Source organism: Anopheles ziemanni, chromosome 3, assembly GCF_943734765.1.
Source record: "Anopheles ziemanni chromosome 3, idAnoZiCoDA_A2_x.2, whole genome shotgun sequence".
In the NCBI taxonomy this organism is placed as follows: Eukaryota; Metazoa; Arthropoda; class Insecta; order Diptera; family Culicidae; genus Anopheles; species Anopheles ziemanni.
Window position 1 is genome coordinate 14,440,258 of NC_080706.1, and position 20,476 is coordinate 14,460,733.

A 20,476-nucleotide genomic window follows, 5' to 3' on the forward strand; every position below is an offset into this window, starting at 1 on the left:
TTTAGTACCGGGCGCTGTTTGCTTCGATCGAAAACCTTTTCTCCACAATTGTTTTGCGCGGTTCGCAGAGTACGTGTATCTTGAGTGGACGTTGCTGCCTCTTCGCTCGTCAAAGCAGTCTGGTTTATTTTTCCGTTTCCGCTCCCTAGTCCTCCACTCTTGCGGGATCGCAGCCATCATTAGCCGGCTTTTAAGCAGCGCGCTGGTTGAGTAACTTTAAACCGAGAATCAGAGGATACATAATCTAATGTGTTCCCATTGCTTTGAGAATCATTCCATCTTCATTTTTGGGTTATCACTTACAAGGAAAGAACTAAACATAACATCGTGTCGAAGTCGAAATAATTCATCGTGTTGACTTTTCCTTGACCATCCTCAGTTGTTTTAACTTTCGCTAGTTTAGTGTAATTCGATTTCACTCAGTGCCGTTAGTTGTTTTCACAATGAATTTAAATGTCCATGAATATGGTTGAAAAACAAAAAAGAAGTATGCGCAGATGTTCGTGTCATTCGCAGTTCGATGAACGTACATAAAACAAGAACAGCCGTCAGAAGAAGGAGACGAAGCTTGGGTTTAAAGGGCCGAAAATAAACTAAAAAAAGAAATCGATGATTTAGGCAGTACGCTACATTCTTTAAGCAGCAAATCAGAAATGGTAATGGCACCTTGTTCTCATACAGTTAGTCGTACACCCTCCTTCATTTGCGTTCGCTTTGCAAAAGTGAGTGCAAATATGTGTGGCGCTCTTGGGCGGCGGAATCATAGCATAGAGTTTTGGGTTTTTATAGCAAACCGTTGAGTTTGTAAGGTTTGCTGGTTTTGTTTTTTTAGGTCACGAGTAAATTTCTGTATTTCACCCTGTTGTCGATTTAGTTTCACTTCGTTCCTCACTGGTACGATTGTACCGGGTGTGTTCATCGCGGTGCGCGCACTGGTGAAGAAGAGCATAATAAAGTGCGCAGTTGCATTTAAATGACGGCCGGTCAAGGTTGTTTATGTGCTGAAGAAGAATCAAATTGTTTGGTTGGCATCACCAGTGTGGTCAACCGATGCTTGACTATATCAAGAATATTGTCTGTTCAACTATCATTTAGATAGGGTTTATGAATTTCTTTTTAGTGAAAGCATACCATTATATTTTAGTATTAAAATTATTGAGTAAAAACCTGCTTTTTGTGTTTCACTATTAATTTTTCCATTTTTTCAACTCATTATCTTTGCAGACATGCGATTCCGTCGAAAACCGTAATTCTAGAAGTAACCGGTTGCCTTTGAGGTTTGAGGGGCAAGGAAATTGGATACAAACACTTTATAACAAAAAAAGGTTTATAGGGAAAAATATGCATACGATAAGTTGCCATCCCTAGGACATTACGTGAGAAGAAAAGTTCGCCCGTCCGTCAGAAACGTTTCCATTTCTTCAAAAGTTTACCTTACCTCCCGCGGATAAATCTTCGGTGATATGCTTTACTGGACTCAGTGGTGGTAGCCATTGTTGCACGTATGACATTCGCCAGCGACGTCGAGTTTCGTTAGCGTGGTTGTTCTATTTGTGAAAACTGTTAGTGACGGGTCTGTGTGTGCGACATAATGTACGCAAAGCAGGGCCATGCGACGGGTGGAAAAACTGCTACTGCTGCTGGTGGCAGGCAGAACATAAAAGTGGAGTACCTCAATGGCAGGGGTACTGGGAGTGCCAGTGATGGCCCACTCAGCGGGGGTCGAAGAGCCGGTGGTAGTGGGGGGCCCGTCTACAGCAGCCGGAAGGCGTCAGTGGTCAGCAACGGCAGTGACGTATCGAACGAGGACTACGAGGAAGTGAAACCGGATCTGCAGGTCAGCTCGCACCTGCTAGATCATGGGTACGGGTGCGGAGTAACCTCCTCATTTTCCGTCGGTTCACAGCAGAATGCTGCATCGCAGCAGCAGTCGAGCGCTAGACATCAGCAGCTGTTGTCCGCGCAGGAGCGAGGTGGCCATCAACAATACAACGGAAGTAGCGGCAGCAGTAGTACCAGCAGTAGTAGTACTAGCACCGGTAGCAGTAGAATCAATTACATCAATGGAAGAGGTAGCCATCACCACAATACGCCTACTACGACCACTATGCCATCGTCGTCGTCGTCTTCGACGCCTTCACGGAGCAACGGAAAGCAACAGCAGCAGCATCACCAACAGCAACAGCCTACTAGTAGGCAGGCAGCTGTCGATCCTCCGATAACAAACTTTTTCAGGGTAAGACATCCATCCTTGCGAGACATGGGGCGCGAGATACCGTTCTAGCTAACAACTCCTTTCCGCAGGCCATCAAACGATCTTCACAACCGTCGAGCATATCTCCCACACCGGCCAAAATTGCCAAAAGTAGCAATGGCACTGGCAGCATCAAGACGACACCACACTCTACCTGTTCGACCCCGACGTCCTCGATATCGTCCTCGTCATCCAAAAAGCGTTACTCGGATCGAACTAGGTGAGAATTGATATCCCTTAGGGAGGGTATCCATGTGACTACAACATTATAACTGCTTCTTTTCTACTCTACCAGGTACGATACGTCGCTCGGGCTGTTGACGAAAAAGTTCATCGATTTGTTAAATGCATCGCCGGACGGCGTGGTCGATCTTAATATTGCGTCCACGCGGTTGAAGGTGCAAAAGCGGCGCATCTACGACATTACCAACGTGCTCGAGGGCATCGGGATGCTGGAGAAGAAGTCGAAGAACAACATCCAGTGGAAGTGCGGCAATTCGTTGTGCAATATCGACCGGAACGCGCGGATACAGCGTGAACGCTATCGGCTGCAGCAGAAAGAGAACCTGCTCGATGAGATGATTGTAGAGCTGCGGACGGCCACGAACGATGACATGCTGCGCACCAAGCACGGCTACTTTACCTGCCAGGATCTGAACTCGATGGAAATGTTCCGCGAACAGACGATCGTCGTGATCAAGGCACCACCAGAGGCTAAACTAATGGTGAGTGGTGTGCTGGGAAGGGTTTATCCATTCGCGCGTGTTTTAAAGGGTTTGGTTCTTTTCCGTTTGTATTGTTGCAGTGGCCGGATGTGAAAACGCCACAGGAAATCTTACTCAAGTCGGAAAAGGGTGAAATTGATGTCTTCATCTGTCCGACGGAGCCGGTCGGAACTGTCAACAGTCCGGCGGTGATTGCCGGTGATCCGTTGTTGGAGAATTTCGAACCCATCCTGTCGCCATTCCAGCGCGCAGATAAAACGTCCAGCCCGAATCGTGAGTAGTAAATCGCTTGCTTGCCTTCTCCCTGATACAAGTTGATCATTTGTTCTTTATTCGCTCTCACTTTAGGAGGAGCGTCGAAGCGATCGTCTCCTTACGCAGCCCAACGTAACCTCAACCACGCTTTGTACGATGAAGATTGCGATGAAAAAACGGATCAAGAGGAATCGACGGGTATACATTCGGTAATGGCGACGCTGTTCGGATCGGCCGCACCAACCGATGGGCAGAAGGTTGTGGTACACACCGAACGGTACGACTCGCTGCTCAATGGGGACAAGAGCCACCGCAACGACGGCGAGGAAGATGACGATGACGAAGACGACGACGATGACGAACAAACCGAAGCTGAGGGTTGCTACTCGAACCCAAGGCGTACGGTTCATGCCGGCGGCGGGATGCATTTCAATGCTAGTCAAAAACCAACGACGACGACGACGACGACGATGGTCAATGGTGCGATGGTGGCGTCTGGCGAGAGAGTTAAATCCGAACATGTGCCTGATAATAGTAGTAATAGTAACGGTAGAAGCGCCATGCACACCACGACCATGGGAACGTTTGTCGGCAGCAGCGGTAATGCGATGCTGGGTCAGGGTGTATCGTCCGGTGGTGGTGCCGGTGGTAGTGGCGTGATGGGCAACGGCAGCGTGGGGGTTAATCACAACAACAATATCAACGGCGGCGGCAAGCTGATGCCGGAGGAGATCACGAACGTGAACGCGTCCCTGTCGGATAGCAAGCTGAGTCCGAACCTGTTCCAGTTCGATTTCCCCATCAGTGGTCTGTCCGCGCTCAAGACACCGAGTGCCAAGTCGTCCCCGGAGAATCTTCAGCGGTACGGAATTCCGGACTTTGACTCAATGCACGGTAAGTTCCTAAAGTGGGGCTACTTGTGGGGGGAATTGCTTTGCTGTTTTGGGCCATGAATCTCCATGCATACTATATCCAGCAGGAACTCGGTGCTGTGATTTGTGTGGTTTTTATATTTCACATCACAGTCTGAGTTCTTGCTCGATGGTTTGCCTTAAACGACGCGATAGGATAAAGGATGTTAGTGTGGTGCGTAGCTAGGTGGTTCTGGTGTGCATTCAATTACATCGTGTGATATTGATCTATACCGGAACTGAACTCTCATGGGTCTGCAGTTACATTATATCGGAGCATCGTGTAGCACCATGAGATTCAGCTCCGGTGTTTGATACTTTCCTGCCAGCAAAAAAATATCGAAAAGAATGGAAATTTTAACATACCACAAAGTTTGCTATATTTTGCTTTTTATTTAAAAGTTGCGTTTTTGAAGAGCGCATTTCAAATAATTTCTGTTTTGATTGTTTTTTAGATCTGGATATTTTCCTACCGTTGGAACCGACTGCCGACTACAACCTGTCGATGAACGAATCGGAGGGTGTCTTCGATCTGTTCGACTTTAACTGATGAAGCCGCAGTCGATTGCCGTAACTATCGGCTGTTGTTGTGCGTCGCGTCCTGTACAAATATCCCCCGTATGTCGTTTTTCTTATCCTACACCTCACCATCAACATCATCCACATCATCATGAAATCTACAAACACGACACGCGGCGTTTTCGACAACGAGCAGCCACGTGTCATTATCATGCCGTGCGATAGTGATAGGAATGATACAAAGCGAAAAAGGTAGTAGCGGGAAGAAGGGCAGTGAGGCATACAATTCAACAACAGCAACACACGACGGTCGGTAGTTGATCCGTTTTGTTAGTGCAAGGTAAGGACACACTAGAAAATTAAGCAAAGAGAGTTTCTCGTTTGATTAGCACGACGGTCTCTCCGGTACGGCAATTGTGCTGTGCTTATACACCAATCCGTGGCATCTTTCCCCCCTCGTTCTACGTCCACTGCGCTTACCACCAGGCGACTTGTCGGGTCGGTCCTTTTTCGTACACAAATCATTGGCGGTTTTCGAAGAAAGACGTTCAACAGAAGGGCGCCCACAAAAGTAACAACAGCTCCACGAGGATGGTTTAAATAATCGACGGATGGGAGCGGATAGGACAGAATAGGTTTTTAGATTCCCGACCCTCCCACGCTTCGAACCCTTTATTTTGTTACACAATTTTGTTAGATGGTTTGTTTTCTGTTTAGCATTTTTTTCTTTCTTCTAGAGATCAGGTTATTTCTTTTGATAAGTATTTTCTTTTGTTGAATTATTTGTTTCCGATTGTCGGTTTTTTATTTTGCATCCCCAGTTTCCCCTCTTCTCCCGCAGAACTGAGAGTTGTGTAATATTAGATGTCTAAGGGTCGCACGGACACACGGAGTAGGTCGCGAAAGCGAAAGTTTATCCTGAACACTCTTGGTTTTTGTTAATGGTTGGAAGATTCCCTCTCGCCATAGGAAAGGAATAAAATCAGGGCAAAAGGAGGGAAAAGAAAAACAAAACCCCCCTTATCGAGAGGATGGTTCAGCGAGGTAGAAACTCTTTACGCGGAGCGTAACAGTGGGGAACAACCCGGGATATCGCACGGTACAAATGTGCATCCAAAAAAGGGGGAAAGACTTTTATATTCGTCATTCACATTTAATAGTTACTTTTATACACGGTACCATGTACATATAGTTAAGGTTTGTAAATTATTTCAAATAAACTGTTCCGGATGCTATTAAAAGCGGAACCGACGTCGGACTAGAGGAAGGAAAAAAACACAAGTTCTTTTAGTTTTGTTTCTCTTCAGGGCCACCCGGAAAGGGTTAGAAAATGTGTCGACTAGCTAAGATATTAACAAATAGTAGCAACACAACAAGCGTGCTCTTTCGAGCGCCTAACCTCTTGCAGGACAAACTAATTTGGAGAAAAAAACTACAAACTAATTTGTGACGAGACTGGCTCAGCACATTCAACAAATCGCGAGAAAAAAGCACACACTGAACCTCCGACAGTTTCTTCTGTAACATAAAACTAGACAAAAATAGTAACAGGGCACAGAAACACTCTGGAGAAAAAAAAAGAGAAAAGCAGTAGCGGAGAAAGAGAATACAAACAGACAAATATGTAAGATTATTTTAAACATTAGATCGTAAGGCTGGAGGAGACGAAGGATACATCCCAGACATTCATAGAAACAAAAAAGAAAAACGCTCACGCGAAAGGGAAAGCAACCTCTACCGTAGGGTATAACAAATCAATAATCCTGGGACACAAACAATAGACAAAAACATATTGGTGTAAGATGTAAATCCTAACGAGCGCAATTTGGTATGGAGTGAAAATCTGACACAATACATAAGTTTTCCGCGCATTTCGTTTAGTACTGCAAATCCTGGCTACGAAGCTTGCTACGATTGCGGATTACATCTGGACAAGATGATGGAGAACCTACGCGTGTAACTATCAAATGTTGAAAGTAAGCAAGCACCAGAATCTTAACAACATGAATCGTGAGCAGTAGAGTGTTTGCGTGCGTGTGTGTGCGTGTATGGTGGCGTGAATGTTTTTTTTTGAATGTGCATGTGTGATTGTGTATGATGCAGATTCGCGGTTGGATCCGTCTCCTTGGAAAGTGAGGATAAATTAGCCACAGTAATCAAATACGCTTCTTATATGACTCCGTTGCCAATTTACGATACGTGCTTGTTTGGTTTTTACGTCGACTGTTCTTGATGCTTTACGCCGCCTACGCGTCGGTGTTTTGAAACATTGGTAGAGTTAGAATTAATTCCTGAAGGGTTCGACGAATTCCTGCAGGGTGTTAACGACGGAGCAACCGAAAAATGGAACAAACAGTTGAACATCCACCATCCGAGAAACGGTACAATGGTATTGAAATGAATTTAACACACAAAAAGAATTACAATGGAAGAACGCACCAATGATAGGAAATGGGAGGCAATGGCTGGCGTATCGTGGAAGAAGTTGAGTTCCTTTTCCCTGTCATTCACAATCGGTTGAAATTCTTTCCCTTCGCCTCGTTGCTAAGGAAGGGAAACTCGCAAACAGATCCCACAGATAAATCGCAGTGTGCTGAGTTTCGTAAAAAGCGAATCGAACTTAATAATTTCATATTTTAATTCACTAGTATAATTTTATGTGTTAGACAGATAAAAGAAAAGAATCAACGAGCGAGCGAGTGGAAGAGAATGAGAAGAACGCAAAAAGGACGAAGTGAGCGAGCATAAGGGGCAAACACATAGAAAGTTGATAAAACTTTCCTTAGTAGTAAAATATGAAGCAAAGCTACCCACGAACCACCACCACCACCTCCACCACCATCATCACCATCATCACAGTGGAAGGAACGAGGAGGAGGAGGGCTAGCAGAATATGGAACAAATTTCCGGATGCGCGCATTCGCATGTTTCGTTGGCAGGAAACTTAACGAACCTTTAATTTAGTTTTCCTTGATCGTCAAGGTAAAACCAATGAAAAGTGGCGTTTTTTTTTTAATGCAAACCGCGAGTGAGAATTAAGAAGTGAAAAGTTTAAATAGTAAACCGAGAGAAAGCAAACCACACATCCAAAAGATGGTAGAAAAAGATGATTTTTCGCATGTGCGCCCTCCTCCTCCGGAAGGTGTTTTCAGCTGTAGAAATGCGCTTCGAAATGCGGTAGCATAACAATTATAAATGAATGGCAATGCAAAACGGAAAGAGAAAAAATAAAAAAATGAGAAAATTTGTATTTTCATCGATTGCCCACACACACAAATATATTTGTGACAAAAGGTTATCTAAAAATCGAATGGTCGTTTCAATTCCGATTAGTGCGGAAACTTGTGGGGAGATGTCCGAAATAATCCAGTCTTGTTAGTTGTGTCACATCGTTGGTCAGTGAAAAGCCGGTTTTCTTATCAGTAATTTTAAACTAGAAGTAAATCGTTTATTGCTTTACATATACGAAAAAAACTGCACGATACAATTTCTACGTTGCTTGTTTGATAACCGTTTTCATCGCGATATTTCGAAACAAAACCATCTTGCCTCAGCGCAGGCTGTTGCTGGGTAGATGTGTAAATGGGAATTTAAAAAAATAGTGTGCTATCATTTCCACTGCCCTTTTTATATGCGGTACCGGTGTGAAGCTACTGACACGTGGCCACTTTCCGAGCTTCCTTGTGTCTTCATTCGGTCGTTATCATCGAGTATTCTAATGAGAAATAATTCTTCCATCTTCCACACGCACGCATCGGTTGGGAAGAATATGTGAGACGCCATTGCTTGCGCCACGAGCGCTTGTATGATTTGTTTAATTTTAATTCACATCTCGGTTGGTTCGGTTGTGCTATTTTTACTGTCCTATCAATTCCGCTTACAAAAACAGAAATATCGCTTCCCTCTGACACTGTCACAGGCGAGTTTTACAGACATACTTGAGAACTGGAAAACGTTTACTTGCTCTTTGAAAACGTGCATTTTCCATTATCGTTGACGATTTTTGCTTCTCTCTCTCTCTGTCTCTTTCTCGAATTCCAGCCACTGTTTCCGCTGCTGTTAAATGGACCCGCCGGTAAGATTCGTTCAATTTTACCTTCCAAACACTAAAAAAGAGGAATTATTTTTCACTGTACAATGCCTTCCCGCTTGTTGCCGGGCTGGTCCCTTTCCACCTGGTACATCCGGTTCAAACGCAGCGTTCTCATTATTGGCACAAAGTATTCGACTTTTGTGACTAGGTTTTCCTACTACTCCTCCTTCCATACGTGTTCTGTGCGTTACATGCATTTTTCGTAGCTTTTTTGTTCATTTTCCTTTCATCCTTTTTTCCGTGTTAGGCAACCGAAACCGGTTCCAGATGGAAAGCTTTAATCCTGGCGTGTTACACACTGTCGGTGTTCTACACGTTGTGAAAGGATCATGTCGAAAATGTTTTCAAAAATTAATTATACGTTCTCTCCCTCCATTTCCCCCCGTATCCCGCAGGTTCTAGTGACCCCATCCTAACTGGTAGCTATTATTTACAAAAGTATGCTCATGTGTTTCGAGCTGGTCCGGAGTGCGCATTGCATCCCGATTACCGAACTACTACCGAGGACGCCGTCGGTGCCATTGTAGTGCTGCTGTTCGATACATCGGGTGTCACGGTGGTGGTAGAAGAACTGTTTTCCACCGTGAAAGAAGAAGATGATGAGGAGGAGGCGAACAGTGTTGCCGTCGTGGTCGATTCGTCGCCCGACAGCGGCGATACGGTGATGGCGGCCTGTTCAAACATCAGACCATTGCCGACGGTGCGGCGAATCCAGGTGGATATGTTTGAGGTAATTGAATTGTAGATGGCCGGATGTGGCCGCTTGCCACAGTTGCCATGGTAACTGAGAATACCCTCCAGCTGCCACTGGTCGGAATCGACGTTGAAGCACATCAGCGGAGCACCTTCGTCGTTCTGTGTTGAGTTAAGAAGAAAAGTCACAGGATTTAGCAACTTCGCTGTCCATCGCTAATTTCGATACGAGGATTTACTTACGTAGCATGTCGTTTGGTTGCTGTTAAGATAACCGGCACAGATGGCATCCTGAGGCAGGGCACCGTTATAGTGCATCGAGGAGTTGCACCGCTCGGTCGGTACCGTCGGTACGGGTAGAACCTTCAGATACTGTGTCGCGGTGGCGGTATTCTCAAGATCCGAGCCCCAGCCGGCCGTGACACACCGCTGCTCGGAGCTGATACTGGCCGCCTCCGCCATACAAACGCTGCCCACCGCTTTGTTCAGCTTCAGTGGACTGGATAACTCCAGCAGGGCCACATCACCGGTGTACATAAATTGTTTGTATTTCGACTAGGAAAAAATCGGTGGTATCGAATGTTAGCCTAGGGACCCTTGCTTGCGGATATCGCCATTATGATGGACCCTTACCTGAGGATACGGCACCACCCGCTTAATGTCCACAATCTGGTAGGATGCATCCGCACTCCGGAAGGCATTCTCTTCTAGTGACGAATTGAATTGTTCCTTGCCGGCAAACAGCTTCCACGTCATGTCACCGTTGTTACGATTGTTGACAAACTCGGTCTTGCCCATGATGCAGGTGTAGCTGGCCAGTGCCCACCGGGGAGAAACTATGAAACAACATAACGAAGGAAGGTTAGGAAGAGAGGTATTTTACGATGCACCTGAAGTATGCTTACCTATGTTGGCCGTACACTTGATTGCAGCGTTATTGCTGAATGCCAATGCCAAGGCCGGCAGCTGGTTAGGTTCTGAAGGAGTTCCACCGCTAATTCGCACACCGAAGGGGTTAACACTATCTTTTCGGCAACCTGTATGATGGCGAAAGGGAAATCGTTTACTCATATTCGCATTGGCTTGATGAGGGGTTATTCGCAAACACTTACTATATTCTTCGCAGAACATTTCCAACCCACGATTGCATTCCATCGAATGGATCGGTTCAAACTCGAGCCGATCTTTCTCCGTAGCACGGTACATGCTGTCCACCAGGGTCGTGTTGGCAACCCGCGTGAAAAGAATCTTCCGTGCGCCCGCATAGCCCAGTTCGGCACAAACCAGATCCGCCAGCTTGCCGTTCCATCCGTCTCCGCAGACGGCGAGTGGTTCCGAGGAATTACGCTTCACCCTTAGCGTTCCACCCTCCGTATCGAGCTGGTAGCAGTTCCACTCGTCCGACTGATCCGGACACTGTGGATGTCCGTCGCAGACGAACGCACCGGAAACACAGCCCCCGGTGTTGCACTTGAAGCTATCGAGCGGACAATCGCACAACCGTTCGTCCTCACCGTCGCTACAATCGATCGCACCATCGCAGCGCCATGCCTCCGGGATGCACTTCCGCTGGCCGGCACAGAAGTATTCGTCGTTCGTACAGGTGTCCGGGCAGTTGCTCTCGTCGAACCCGTTCGCACACTGCTCCAACCCGTCACACTTCCATAGCGCCGGCAGACACGGTCCGTTGCCGGTGGCCGGATTGCACGAGATCTCATCGAAGTTACACTGCCACTCACCACAATTCTGCTCGTCCGAACCATCGTGACAGTGGGCAATGCCATCGCAAACGTGCAGCCGCGCTAGGCACACGCCATCGCGACACTGGAAGTGACCCGGACAACCAAGCCGTTCGCAGTCCTGCTCGTCGGAGTTATCCGAACAGTGCGACACGGAGTCACATTGTTCCGACTTCTGAATGCACGAGCTACCGTCCTTGATCGACGTACCGTTGATACACTCGAACTGACCGACGGCACACTTGGTGAACATAGAGGCCGCGGCCGCCCGCTCCAGCACCAGCGTCTCCAGCCTGTCCTTACTCTCCTCCGTCCGTTCCGTTGTTGGCGCCACGCTGGCCGGCGCCTGGCCTTCGTTCACATCAGAAAAGCGGCTTCCGATTAACGACGTTCCATTCGATCGCTCTGATCTAATCAAATGAAACGTCGTTTCGTCTAAAAAATGACCGGTCGTCGTGGTTGGGATGAGACTGCTGCTGGCGGCGGCACTGTTCGCTTCGGTAGTGGATCCTTCTGCCAGTGTTGCCGTTGGCGATGTGGTTGTGCTCGTTGGACCCGGCTCCTTCCGACGTTCCAATGGTATAACTCGGAGTTCATTGTCCAGAATGTTATCGCTGTCGTCTATCAGATCGTTCTCTTTTAGGAGATCCTTTTCGATGGCGGTAATGCGTTCCAGACTTTCCGTTACCACTGGAGGCAATGCAGTAGTGCTGGTTGTTGTGGAGGTTGAGGACGAGGTACTTGTACTTGAACTCGTACTCGTACCATTGCTAGTCGTTGTACTAGAACTAGTACTGGTACTCGTAAAGCTACTTCCTGTGGTAGATTCAGCCACAGTTCGTAACGCTTCCGTTGTGTCCAGCTTCAAAGTCGTTTTCTCCTCTTCACTTTCCGTAGTTGTGGTGACCATCTCACTTACGCTGATTGTGGTTATTGGAATGGGTTCGGTGCTTCTATCAACATCGCCCTCCTTTGCCGCAAGAGTTGAAGTAGTATTTTCAGCCGTCTTTGCAGTCGTAGAACTCGTAGTTTCCGGAACTACTTCCGCCCTCGTCGAAGACGTTGTCGCTGTTGTTGTTGTACTTGTAGCCGTTGAAGCGTTATCGTCGAACGCAACCTCTTCCTTCACCGATGAAACTTTATCCATGACAGTTGTCGGTTCACCTAGGATGCTTTCTCGTTCCGTGCTCGTGATGAAGTCCTCGCCACTGTTTGTCGTTTGTTCGACGATGTTTCTCGAACTGGCCACCGAGAGGAGTTCCTCCAGTGACTCCGTCACCACCGGTACTGGGGCACGAATGGTCGTTGTGATGTAGATCGTCTCCGTGACGTGCGTGTTCAACTGTTTCTTGTACTCGTTCCGATCGCTGTCTTTTCCTAGCGGTTGGACATCCATGAACCCGGGGCTCTGTGCCTCGAAATCACCCTCGTGACGATCGAGTCCCAAGTGTAGGATATTCACCAGGCTGGCATTGTTCTCCGCGTCCGGTAGGAAGGGAGACTCGTTGTGTCCCGCCAGAATGGGCGCAACCGTTTCTGCCTCAACGACAGTTTCCGTGACGGCGTATGACGCGCCGTTGTTACGGGCGCTGGATGATTCAATCGACGGAAGGAAAGGATTTGTCTCGTCCGATCCTTGCTCCCTTGCCAGCGATTCTGTTGATGTGGCAAAGCTGGTCGAAGAACGCCATTGCTCCAACGAGATCGGGCTAGATGTTGCGTACAGCTCACTTCCTGGTTCAGCCGTTATGTTCGACGGTAGGGCGCGTCCCTGGAAGGCATCGGTCGATGTCGGCTTTGAGTCAGGCGCGTTTGTCGGTTTCGGTGGTACGAAGAAACTCGAGGTCGACGGCATAGGGGTATCGTCAACAATCGTTTCCGTTACTGGAGCGGGAGTGTCACTGACCACCTGTTGCTCCGTCACTGATACGACCTTTGGGACTGAGTTTTCCGTAGTACTGGAGTGCTTCAGCATGGAGTCCTGGTCTAGGAACATAAAGTCCGGCAGTTGCGAATCATCCGTAGTAGAAGAATGACTCAGAAGTGGGGTGGTTTGAACGGTTGTTTCTCGTTCCGTGGTACTCTTCATGGATTGCAAGTTTTCAAACTGAGAAGATTTTACATCCACTGTCGATGATTCCGGTTCCGGTGTTGGAGTTTCAACAGTCTGCGTCGATGTTCCGGATACAACCTTCAGCTGAGAGTTTCCAGTCGTGCTTGAGAGTTCCATCTTGCCTTCCGTCGATGTAGACAATGAATCAGAATCTGCAGAGGGCTCTGGTTCTGCCTTTGGCTCAGCAGCTGGTTCAGGTTCAGCGGACGGTTCCGGCTGAGGCTCTGAGGTAGGCTCTGGTTCTGGAGTAGATGATACTACAATCAACTTGGCCGAATGATCGCTAGTAGACGAGGTCGCTGATTTGTTCGACGGTTCAGGTTCGCTCGCAGGCTCGGCACTTGGTTCGCTGGTGGGTTCAGGCTCGCTCGTAGGTGCTGGTTCGCTTGCAGGTTCCGGTTCGCTGGAGGGCTCCGGTTCGGCCTTCGGTTCAGCCTGTGGTTCACTCGCAGGCTCAGGTTCGCTGGTTGGCTCTGGTTCAGCGGTCGGCTCTGAGTTCAATTTACTTGAAGGCTCTGGTTCACTAGTTGGCTCAGGTTCACTAGAAGGCTCAGGTTCACTAGTAGTTTCTGTGACTAGTTTTCCAGAGGGTTCCGGCTTACTGACGGGCTCCGGAGTTGCTTCGCTTGTAGGTTCTGCAGCTGGTTCGCTAGCAGGTTCCGGTTCACTGGCAGGCTCAGGCTCACTAGCAGGTTCTGGTTCACTAGCAGGTTCTGGTTCACTAGAAGGTTCTGGTTCACTAGAAGGCTCTGGTTCACTAGAAGGCTCTGGCTCACTAGAAGGCTCCGGCTCGCTAGCTGGTTCGGGCTCGCTGCCTGGTTCAGGTTCCGCCTTTGGTTCGGCCTCCGGTTCACTAGCAGGTTCAGGTTCAGCCTTTGGTTCGGCCTCCGGTTCACTAGCTGGTTCAGGTTCGGCCTTCGGCTCAGCTTCCGGTTCACTAGCTGGTTCAGGTTCGGCCTTCGGCTCGGCCTCTGGTTCACTAGCAGGTTCAGGCTCAGCCTTTGGTTCGGCCTCCGGTTCACTAGCTGGTTCAGGTTCGGCCTTCGGCTCAGCCTCCGGTTCACTAGCAGGTTCAGGCTCAGCCTTTGGTTCGGCCTCCGGTTCACTAGCTGGTTCCGGTTCTGGTTCGCTCTTTGGTTCTTCATCTGCTGGTTCATCTCCATTGATTGCAGGTACCGGGCTGTAGCAGGTACGGCCATCCTCATCATTGAGCAGCATTCCTCGTGGACAAGTGCACATAAAATCGCCAATCTTGGCATCGAATGTACAACCATATTCACAGCTAAACAAAGTGCCAAACGTAAAGTATTGATTGTATTAGAAATTGGACTTATTATCATTGTCTCAAAAAACACTTACTTCTTTCCAGAATTTCTCATCATGCAAAGATCCGGCAGTCGTGCCACGCGAATCGTATTCGACGGCACAATGTACTGGGATAGGTAGTTTCCGTTCTGCTGCAGATAGTTGCTCAACCGGTGCTTCATTGTGTCCTCGGACATTTCCATCGTATTCGCCTCCCAGCTGACGCGATAGTCGACAACCACTGAACCTGGCCTGTACCGAACAAGGTTAATTGGGGTTAGTATTTCAACAACCTGTTGGATCTGTCAAAGCAACGGTTACTTACTTCATGTTCAAAATCTTAACGTAGATCGGCCCGCGTGCATCGGGAGTGCTAAGTGTATCCTTGATCTCCTCCTCCAGCTCCATGGCCAACGATTTGTAGGCCGAACTGTTCGGGTTGCGGTAATCGTCCAGGAATTCAGCATTGGTCAGTGTAATTTGTCCCTCGAGCGTGTTAGGCACGTAGACGGTTATCTCCTCCGTAGACGGCGGAACCGGTGGCACGGTTGAACTCGGTGGAGACGGCGTCGTCGGATAGTCCGTGCTAGTGCTAGTCGTCGAAGTCGTGCTCGCATTGCCTGGCCTAGATTTACCGCCAAACACGCCGGCTGACACTACCGTTTCACCAAACTTGCGCGACTCGACAGGTGTCGGACCGTCGTTAAAGATCACACCGGAACCGGCCAAGATTGCGACGATAATCACCGCCAGCAGCACCGCTAGTCCTAGCAACCAGAACGGCCAGTTTTTCCGCTTCTTTTCTCGCTTATCTTTCGTGACGTACAGCTTTTCACCCCTGCGAAGGATAGGCGTTGAAGGTGAGTAAATATCCCGTACAATATTCTACCTGATGTAGCCGTTACTGTACATTGTTATATATACATCATTCCCATGTGGAATGCGTGAAGTACATTATAAGCAAATTAGGATCGTTGATGGTAGTTCTGCCTCTTCGTGAAACCACGCGACCTTGTGAACAATGTACAATGGGGTTACAACAAGGAACCGTTAACAAATCACCATCCTGGTGTGGCCATGTACCCTCCCCAACGAATGGCATGAGCTAAATATGGGTGCAAAACAGTTAAAAGCTCCAAGATCACCCGCACCATCCGATGTTAGAATGGCTTCGTTATGGACTTAAGATTCACCTTTTCCGAATGGGGTGACGGGAGGTTTAGAGGGGAGTTATTTAGTTGCGCAGGAAGTAAAGGTCTGGTTTGTGGGTTTGTTTCGGAGTAAAGCTGCAGCCTTGTGTCTGGTTGTGTCGTGTCAGAAAGAAGAGGGGAGCTTTTGTATATCGTCCATAGAATCAAGTGCCAAAATGTGTCTGCCCTCCTCGCATTGTATGTTACAGCCTGTTTTGAGATTTTGATAGTCCAGGGGACTTTACCCTTTCCGTCTGATTTCGGGATATATTCACATTCAATTTTGCTTTAGTACAAAGCGATTCTTTCCGTAGGTTTTGTGTCCGGGCGAAGGAAGTTGTATCTGGAGGCCTAGGGAAGGAAGACAGACACCCTGTGAAGCGGAAGGAGATCACCGTAGAGCTAGTCACATTGCCATATGGAGCCCAGTGGACTACAGCGGTAGGGAGGTAGTAAGGAAGTAGGTGTTGGTGGTGAACGGTGACAGGTTAACGGAACGAATGCCGGCTTAGGGCGTGCATTTCGGGCGGGCTCTAGCGCCAGGTACCTCGTGATTTTGCTCCACTGTTTATAGTCCATCGTTCCGGCGGCGGGCTCATTGACCGAATGTCCGGTGTAGTCGACACCGCGCCCATGGCGTCCGTACACGGCGTGACCGTGGCGTGGCTTTTGGAAGGAGACACTACCGACATATCGAACACCAGACGTTGGGTGAGTCCACGATTTCCGGGGGGAGGAGGGTGCAGGTCAAATTCAGAGTTGGGCACAACACACAAGTCCGCGCGGGGTGCAAATAGCGGAGCGGAAGAGAATGCACACATTCACACGCACACAAACACGGCACACAGGAGCAGTGCACGGTGGTTAGGGAAGGGTGGGTGGCGAAAGGACATGGTTTTCGGTATTAAAGATGCGACAATAAGAAAAAAAATCCAAAGAAAGAGAGAAAGAAAATGCCAGTTTTAGTTTCGATTAGCCGCTTTGGAGTCGGAATTGCTGGAATGAGTTGGAACTGCGGAGCAATGGATGGCATTAGGCTTAGCTATCGAGATGGATGGAGTGGATTAGGGATGGAGGGAGTGGTCGAAAGGACTTTCAGAGGACTTGGGAGGTGATACGTAAAGCGTAAAAAATGTGAAGCGTCCGTTAGTTTCTAACCATCCCGGCCTTACCTCATGAACTTCCGGTGCTCGTTGACCGGCACAAAGTACTCATCGTACGGATCGCCGAGGTCTACCTCGGTATCCTTCTTGACCGGCAGGGCCGTGCTGGCGGTACCGTTCGTGCCACCGTTCTGATGCGACCCGTTGGTTGTCGGTTTCAGCGACATGTTCAGCAGCTCCAGGTTAACCGCCTCGGCAAGCGGCTTCTCGCCCGGCGTCTTCCCGTTGGTCGACATCGCCCCGAGCGACTTCTCGTTCGCGTGTCCAAACGAGCTGAGTGGTCGCTTCTCCTTCTCCAGCTCGAAGGCAGGGTTGTCCAGGCCGTTCGATTTACCGCCCGGCGAGGAACGGTTCAGCGCGGCGTACTCGTTGGTCGTCTCGCGCTCATCGCCGTTGGCCGCCGCCGGCATCGGGACCTCGACGTGGCGGGGCGAGGGCGTCGGTACGGCCGTACTGTTCGTACGCGAGGTTTGATCGTCGTCGCCGATCGAGAGGGATATTTCATTCTTGTACGCGTACCCGTCGCTCCCACCGTTGGCCGTGGCTTGATGGTGGTCGTTGCTGGACGAACCGGACTCGTCCATGTTGGCTCGTCGGTTTTCTTCGACCCTCCCGGTACGTATGTTTTGCAGGACGCTCGCTTTGGTTTGTTTTCTTCTGCTTCTCCCAACTTATGCACTCACGTTTCTACAGACCTACGTAAAGGGAAGAAAAACACAAAAAACGAGACAACGTTAAAACAAAAAGTTAACCAACAACATCATTACAAGAAACCAAGAAACACGTTTATGGCACTTGCAGAAGGAGAAAGGAACGTTTTACTGCCACCCACAACAACAACAACAACTACAACAACAACTACAACGACAGCGACACCCCACCAAGGGCAAGAAGAGTTCGCCATAGGCTCGGTAAGACTCGGTACACGTAATCTGAACTCGAGTCGTAATAAGGCGGTACCGCTAGATGGGTTGTTGGACACGCACACGGCGTTGCCGATGGTGATGTGACAGTCCCTTTTTTGGCCGGTCTCATATTCGGTAACACACATCCGTCCAATGACGTCACCGTGGGCGCGCACAATCCGGTCGTTGTGTTTGCAAATTTCGTACGTGACTACACTAGATACAAACGCTTGTGGAGAACACAAGAAAACGTTGGCTTGGCTGGTTGCAAACCGGCCCTGTGTATGAAGCACCTAAGGAGTGGACAACATCGGGTTCAGCGTCATCTAGTCGTCGCTGTCTCCGCCATTACCGGCACAAGAGAACTCTCCGACCGAGTGCAACTTCAACTCGTTCGCTTTGGGTTCGACTGTCTGATCTGGTTTCTGGTCCGGTCCGTCTCTAGGCCCGCGGGGGCATAAGTCGCGTGATTGTTGTTGATGTTGTTACTATTGGGAGCAACAATCAAGGCGCGTTGCCTGGAGGGTACCACTCCTCGCCGTCTCGCTGTCCTGCACTCCACCACTTGTCGACCCGAATACGCGAAGCAGTGAAAGCAGCAAGTGTTGGTGAACTCGCGGGAAGTTCTCGCCCTCCGCCCCTTCTAGCCGGTGTCAGCCTCGTTCCGGCCAGGAGTTAAAAGGAAGCGCAGAAATTTTACCTCCATACACACAACCACATCGTGCAACACACACCGGCTCCGGCTCCGGTTGGCAACGCGAGCGTTGGTCCTTTTGGGCCTTGGGACGATTGAACAAAGCCTGAAATCGAGGTGGGGAGGGGATCCAAAAAAGGGCACGCAAAGGAGCCGAGTGAAAAAACAGGTTTTCGACGCCTTTAACGAAAATATTTCTGTGCATTTGTTCGCGGTGGATCCTCTCGGACGCGCCTTCCTTTTCGCGCAAGGGATCGAGTCAGGAAGGGTTTTGCTTTTCCTGCGAAACGCAGCAAGTTCTGGGTTGGTTTATGGTAGTCGCGGCGTTACGCCGTGGCACGTTTGGCTCGATGCAATGTTCAGGGGCATCCGGGGAAAGGGATCGGGAACGGAGATGGATTGTGTTCCCTACAGAAACAGAAGAGAGGGAAAGTCGTGCTGCGTTCTTCTCCGAGGCTTGTTTTCTTTGTCTTTCTTCTTTGCTGAATTCCCCTCGAGACCCTTGATGGCTCGACATACAGCAGTTCCCTTTCGGTTGCCTAGGTTGGCCTACCAGGGGGTCGAAGCATTCGGCTTGCGTGAAAGGGGATGTTGTAGCTGCCTTGCCGACGTTACCCTACTTAAAGAATCGGCGTCCCGGTAGGACCTGTGTCTGTGGGAATTTTGTTGTTGATGAATTTATTTACGTTTTTCTTCCAAACCCAACCTAAGGCAACCGAAATCCTTCCAAGTCAGGCTTTGGACGCAACTTCTTCGGAATGCGGGTAGCGGGAAGAGCTTCCGCAATGAGGACTTGTTGTCATGGACCACAAACACTCAAATACGGCCTAGTTCTCCAATTGCACAACACACCGTTTGCACGCCGAATGCAATAAAACAATCATTCGCTTTGTCGCGACATAATTTATCATTTTTCAATCATTTTTTGCGGACGGACGCCTCGCCTTTAGGCGTCGCTGTTTGCTCGGACGGAATGCGACCATTCGTTGTTGCGAAAAGTAACCTCTACGGAGAGTCCGTCCACCGGCTCTCCCACTACAACAACAAGTTGAACTCCTTTCCAGCCGGTGGAGTAGGCACGGTTCATACGTTCGAAAACTCGTTTAACTCCCTCCAAGCTAGCTAAAAGGAGTGGTCTGACTCGTCGGTGGCTGAATCATTTGCTGGGCGTTGGGCAGAACTGCGAACGACCGAGCGGAATGCGGTCAGTAGTGAAATAGATCAGGAAATGTACCCGGGCTCTCCGCCCGACCGAACTGAGAGGACTTGATTCCGTTGGTTGGAAGTCACAAAATGGACTGGACCTGTGGTTTCCCCTTTTTTCTTTGATGGTCGACGGAGTTTCAAATCTTTGCCTGAATGGCTGGCGTTTGTATAAGAAATATATCTTGTTTAAGTCACCCAAGGAATCAAATTATTGTGAACTAAAACCGTGGGCGCATTTTGAAGCTCATGCCTTTAATCTCTTTTAAGCTCTTCAAATATCTTGGAGTTATATCCCCCGTCTGATGACAGGTGCCCCAACAGGACGGGCCAATCGTCATTCCGGCTACTTTGACAGTTGGAGAAAGCTCACGCACCGGAAAAAAGTAACCGTCAAAGCAACCAGAGATCGATTTCCTGTTCGTGAAAACTGGTTCAGGGTGCGGGAACACCACCATCGCAGATGAAAGTGAAACAATCCGGTGCAGCAACAGGAGCAGCAGCAGGTGATGTAATTTGCACTATCACTGTGGCGTGTCGTCTACGACATATGTGGTTCCGATGCAGGAACTGGTTTTTCGATGAACCACATAAACGGGAAGGAAGTAAAAGGATGAATCGAAATCGAATGCGGCCACTGACGGTTGCACTATTTCTCTCAATGATTCCTACGGCTTGCACTCGCTGTACCACAAGTTGCCGATCTTGCGGTCA

The 20,476-nt window shown here is 48.9% G+C and overlaps 2 protein-coding genes across 2 annotated transcripts; one reads left to right on the forward strand and one right to left on the reverse strand.

Annotated features, from left to right (window-relative positions):
- The first annotated feature begins 1,591 nt into the window (after nt 1-1,591).
- On the forward strand, nt 1,592-4,971 carry LOC131284169 (transcription factor E2f1). The gene is made up of 6 exons (XM_058313024.1): nt 1,592-2,236; nt 2,305-2,474; nt 2,550-2,979; nt 3,060-3,252; nt 3,331-4,128; nt 4,601-4,971. The coding sequence occupies exons 1-6, from the start codon at nt 1,592-1,594 to the stop codon at nt 4,693-4,695; spliced, it is 2,331 nt and encodes a 776-aa protein (XP_058169007.1). The 3' UTR covers nt 4,696-4,971.
- Nucleotides 4,972-9,243: 4,272 nt separating this feature from the next.
- On the reverse strand, nt 9,244-17,544 carry LOC131284170 (mucin-2-like). Its single transcript, XM_058313025.1, has 11 exons — nt 16,970-17,544; nt 16,345-16,479; nt 14,933-15,445; nt 14,662-14,859; nt 13,644-14,584; nt 13,381-13,538; nt 10,563-13,272; nt 10,356-10,487; nt 10,084-10,286; nt 9,694-10,005; nt 9,244-9,612 (listed from the first exon to the last, which is right to left on the reverse strand). The coding sequence occupies exons 1-11, from the start codon at nt 17,542-17,544 to the stop codon at nt 9,244-9,246; spliced, it is 6,246 nt and encodes a 2,081-aa protein (XP_058169008.1).
- Nucleotides 17,545-20,476: the final 2,932 nt, after the last annotated feature.

Excerpts from the sequence above, each read along its gene's own strand:
- LOC131284170 (XM_058313025.1), bottom strand. The coding sequence starts at position 17,544 with ATGGACGAGTCCGGTTCGTCCAGCAACGACCACCATCAAGCCACGGCC. Across the intron at positions 16,480-16,969 it reads GAGCACCGGAAGTTCATGAG|TGTCTCCTTCCAAAAGCCAC; the intron begins GTAAGGCCGGGA and ends ATATGTCGGTAG. Across the intron at positions 10,287-10,355 it reads CAAGTGTACGGCCAACATAG|TTTCTCCCCGGTGGGCACTG; the intron begins GTAAGCATACTT and ends GTTGTTTCATAG.
- LOC131284169 (XM_058313024.1), top strand. The coding sequence starts at position 1,592 with ATGTACGCAAAGCAGGGCCATGCGACGGGTGGAAAAACTGCTACTGCT. Across the intron at positions 2,980-3,059 it reads CACCAGAGGCTAAACTAATG|TGGCCGGATGTGAAAACGCC; the intron begins GTGAGTGGTGTG and ends GTATTGTTGCAG. Across the intron at positions 4,129-4,600 it reads GGACTTTGACTCAATGCACG|ATCTGGATATTTTCCTACCG; the intron begins GTAAGTTCCTAA and ends ATTGTTTTTTAG.